This window comes from Micropterus dolomieu, linkage group LG12 (genome assembly GCF_021292245.1).
Source record: "Micropterus dolomieu isolate WLL.071019.BEF.003 ecotype Adirondacks linkage group LG12, ASM2129224v1, whole genome shotgun sequence".
In the NCBI taxonomy this organism is placed as follows: Eukaryota; Metazoa; Chordata; class Actinopteri; order Centrarchiformes; family Centrarchidae; genus Micropterus; species Micropterus dolomieu.
The window spans coordinates 37,572,887-37,577,707 of record NC_060161.1 but is presented as its reverse complement, the minus strand read 5'-3'; the positions used below and the strand labels follow the sequence as shown (position 1 = coordinate 37,577,707).

The 4,821-nt window shown below is 41.2% G+C and overlaps 1 protein-coding gene across 1 annotated transcript in view; it reads right to left on the bottom strand.

Moving 5' to 3' along the window:
• The window catches only part of LOC123979983 (zinc finger protein 420-like), a 27,603-nt gene extending 23,335 nt beyond the window's left edge, over positions 1 to 4,268 (bottom strand). Inside the window, exon 1 of the mRNA XM_046064095.1 lies at positions 4,088 to 4,268. Within this exon, the coding sequence (XP_045920051.1) occupies positions 4,088 to 4,156 (69 nt within the window). The 5' untranslated portion in view covers positions 4,157 to 4,268. The remainder of the gene's footprint in view (positions 1 to 4,087) is intronic.
• Positions 4,269 to 4,821: the final 553 nt, after the last annotated feature.

Here is a 4,821-nt window from a genome sequence, read left to right as displayed (position 1 = left end):
GATAGCTCAGTTTGGCCGGACGGCCAGCTCTAGGAAGGGTTCTGGTCGTCCCAAACGTCTTCCATTTGAGGATTATGGAGGCCACTGTGCTCTTAGGAACCTTAAGTGCAGCAGAAATTTTTTTGTAACCTTGGCCAGATCTGTGCCTCGCCACAATTCTGTCTCTGAGCTCTTCAGGCAGTTCCTTTGACCTCATGATTCTCATTTGCTCTGACATGCACTGTGAGCTGTAAGGTCTTATATAGACAGGTGTGTGGCTTTCCTAATCAAGTCCAATCAGTATAATCAAACACAGCTGGACTCAAATGAAGGTGTAGAACCATCTCAAGGATGATCAGAAGAAATAGACAGCACCTGAGTTAAATATGAGTGTCACGGCAAAGGGTCTGAATACTTATGACCATGTGATATTTCAGTTTTTCTTTTTTAATACATTTGCAAAAATTTCTACATTTCTGTTTTTTTCTGTCAAGATGGGGTCCTGAGTGTACATTACTGAGAAATAAAATGAACTTTTTTGATTTTTGGAAAATGGCTGCAATGAAACAAAGAGTGAAAAATTTAAAGGGGTCTGAATACTTTCCGTACCCACTGTATACTCACACAAAAAACACACTCCTCCCTCTGTCATTATACTGAACCGTATTCTCTATTTTTGTGCAATATTCTCTGATGCCATTTATTCACTAGCCCTTTTTTGTTCACCATAATTCTTTAATAATGTAAATATTGTACTTTTATTTATTATTATTTCTGTCCCTTGTGCCTTGACAAGTGTGCAACTGTGACAAAAGCATTTCCCCTCTGGGATCAATAACAGACACACGCACAGACTAACCACATCCTGTATCTACATACACACATGCATACACTCTCACAAATGATAAAACAGAAGCACTTTAGACAGATGTGTTAATAGGACACGGGGTGATGCAGTGTTTGGTAATGTTGGAAATAAAACTCAGCTTTACAGGACTACTGTCTTCTAACTGTCTTCAAATGTAGAAACTGGAGTTATTGCTAAGAATTTGACTTGAGACTTCCTTCCTTGCAAACATTTACAAAATCAGGTAAATATCTCTTGAACTGAAGGTTTGCTTGTTCTACTAATGTCACTCTAAGCTACTAACTGCACACTGTGCCACTGAGCGTGATGGAAAGCAGCCAGTGTTTCCTGTTCACAAGCTGCGGTAATACTTTCCCTTTCCAACGCCGTGTTAAAGCCTGTTCAGTCTCTGCAGAACAAATGCAGGCTTCGCACTGAAGAACAATCTCAGTCAGATGATCCCTGGATTGATTCTGATCCTAAATTAGCAGAATCCTCTCGTTGCGCAGAGCGTGGCTTTCTTTTATTTTTTATTTTTCTCTAATTCGCTTGGTGTTTATCTGTTTTATAGTGGAATTCTTTTAATTGAATGTTGCCGGTGAAACTGATCCTGGCTTTCAGTCACCTACTAACTATTATTTATTCAGGTAACAATATTTTTTAAGATGCAGAAGGAGAGAGAATACAACAGTCCTGTTGGAGAAGACAGATCTGTGCAGCTTTCCCTTCAAATCAAAGCAAGTCGTTTGGTCGGCTACATTAATAAGAGATACAGGAAACAAGAGTCGGCTGCAAAAAGCAAATGTGATTTTAAACTGATCTTATCAATACCTTCCTGTAGATAAACGGCTGAACAAGGAAAGCTATCTGTCTGCACTCTGTCTAGCTTGGTTTATCACATTTCTTAAATATTATATATGAATATTTAATGCCAAACAGATCGTGCTGAAAGTGCAGAAGATAAACATGAAGACCAAGGTAAAAAAAATAGTTGCCAAAAGAAACCGTGTCAAACTCCAAACCACTGACAACATCTCTGAAGAGCCGAGCGTGTGCATACAGGGGTTTAACTTATAAGGCCAGACAGCAGATTAGAATAAAGTGTCTGTTGGTGGTGCATGACTAATCAAGAATGTAGATTGGTAATAACACACTCAGATACCTCCTAGAGCATGTGACTAGGTTTGGGTGAGGTGTACTTAATATTCATCAGAGCAAAACAGCTGGCCAGAATTACATTAGTTTTCTTAGCCACATGACAATGCCGGTACAGTGTGTTACAAAGTAGAAGAGTGACGGTGAAAGATGGAAGCAGGGTACTGATGCTGTGACTCGCTGCCTCGCAAAAAAACGGTTTCTTTTAATAGAGAAGGCTGCACTTAAGGCCATGCTGCAGACAATGTAGAACCATGCGCGAGCAGACACAGAGAGTTGAAGCCAGTAGCGGATAAGGTGTGCTGGAGGAGTCAGAGCATGATGCCAAACTCACAGCCAAAGCTGAGGTGCAAATATGGCCATGATGCCGTCGAGAGGATGCAACACTGCTTAACCGAAGCTACAGAGGGGAGCACACAAAGCCAGCCGTCCGCCACTAAAACAGATATAGCAACAAGTCCAACGGGGGGGTGATGGTACAGTGGATAAGACACATGCCTTTGGATTCATTTAATAAATGTAAATGTCACAAGCATTAGTGATTGAAGGGTAAGAGAAATCAGTTCCTGGCGCCTGAGAAAAGAGCAGCTACAGCAGCCGTGCTCACTGCTGATCAAGAAGCTGAAGCAGAGACGTCGATGTACCCACAGGAAATGGCTGCTGATGGAGAAAGCTAACCACAGTTCCCTCTCATGACCTTGCTCATCACATATCTGAGTGTGTGCTCATCACATCGGGTAATGTTGTTACTCCACTATGCAGCCTATTAAAGCCAGAAAAGGTGCACATGATATGATTTGACAGAAACCTTGAGATTTAACCTTGCATGATAACCTGGTACCAGCTCATTTTAATTATTTTGTTGTGGTTTATGTATATTTTGTATTAACCAAAAAGGTGAAAGCAGCTCCTACTGATACTTAAAAGGGTGTCTCTGCCTCAAAATTATTTCATTCACGAAGGTTATATTTGGCATGTTACATGGAAAACTATATATTATTGTTTTAAAACAGGTCTTTCAACAGGTTAAAAAGGACTGGGTGAGTTTTAATCTGTCAAATTTAACCCTCATGAAGTCTGAAATTTTGAGACATAAACAACCCTTCACTAATAAGGTAGAGGCTGCAATCACTTGTTGTATTGGTCCTTTAAAAAGTTATTTCAAGTGGTAAAGACTGGACTGGTTGGCAAGCAAATTGATGCAGCGTCGTGAGGATAATTTCAAGAGGCCATTTCTTTATTTTATATATAAACCATGTTAGGCTACAGTCTGTTTTCAAAATATAAACGTCGGTATTAAACATAAGCGTACCAAAAACATATTTCATCAACAACAATAAGCGATGTTATAAACTGCAAACACTCATCTGCTCACCGTTGTGATTATACAGATAAGAAACCTTACAGTTTCACACAAACAGACTTCTGCTGTTACCACGGAAATAAAGTGATGTGTATTTGCTCCTTATGACTGTTTGATCCAGATAAAATCAGCTATAGGCGACATGGCTGATGCAGCTGTAACATGCTGTGCGCGCTCCCGTAGACGGATCACAGGGGCCTTTCTTCCTCTCGCTACCTACTTCCACTCACGCATGCGCGTTCATGCGCCACACTGAGCGCTATCTGAGACCAACGAGGGCGGAGTGAGAGCGTGAGAGTGGACTGTTAAACCCTCCAATGCCGAGTGAGCACGATACCAGCTTGTTGAAAGTGTGTAACAGCCTTTGCTGCACGACCTTTCAAATGTGAGTTCCGTGTGACTTTGCCGGTTAACATGTAGGATTTTAACTACACCAACATTTCATATCACCATTCACAACATTATGTTTAATAAAAAATAATAATAAATATACTGCGCCGCGCGCGTGGGCAATCCATTAAAACAAAGAAAAGAGAAACGCTCGTGAGTTTTTCTTTCAGCTTCCTCTCTTCAAGATGAAAACAGGAATCACGGAGACACTTTGGAAATCAAACCACGTCAACACAAACCCTGGAGCGGGTTTTCAGGCTCTGATCTCTAACAACAGAATGAACGGATGATACACGGACCCTCGAGACTCTTCCTCGTGTCTTTAGTCTCGTGATGAAGTCATGAACACTGACCTGAACATCGGTGCTATCAGAGCACGAGGCTGCTGTTTGGCTCCTGTGGTCCGGGTTCTGGTTCTCCATCGTCCTGCAGGTCTCCGCTGTGACTGGTGGACCGTGTTGTCCTGGACTGAGTCTGGATTCTGGTCTCGGTGTTCTCGGTGTTTTCGCGATGTCACGTCTGCCTGCCCCGCCCCTTAGTTCCTGTTCCTGAAATCAGCTGTTCTTCAAGGTATTTTATCATTAAGTTTGTATAACGAAGTAGTAGTCACTTCATGCTGCAAACACAGAATCTAATTAAATGTATATTAAACTATGGTAAGATGTAAAAAGGCAATATATGGGCTGCTTATTGTTGAGTTTAAAATCTCTGTCTTCTTAAAATGTGACCTGCAGGGTTTTTGGCCAAACAGTTGCATCAGAATGTTGATTAAACCAATTGTTTATTTCCTTTTTGTAATGTGAAGAAATCTGACACCTCTTTGTTTTAACTGTTTCATAGACACCTAAGATTGAGTGTCGACCGTTTTGGAGACGACCCCTGTTGTTCTGTATGATTAGTGAAGCGCAAAGACAATAGATTGAAGGGGGGTTTCACATTCACAGTAACTCAGAACCATAGTGGTACACCCTTCCTAATTGGGTGACAAAGAAACCTATCAAACGACCAATGACTATGGTCCTAAGCCATCTGAAGGAAAAATGACACCCCCACATACCTGGAGGATATGATCATACTATTTTGCAAA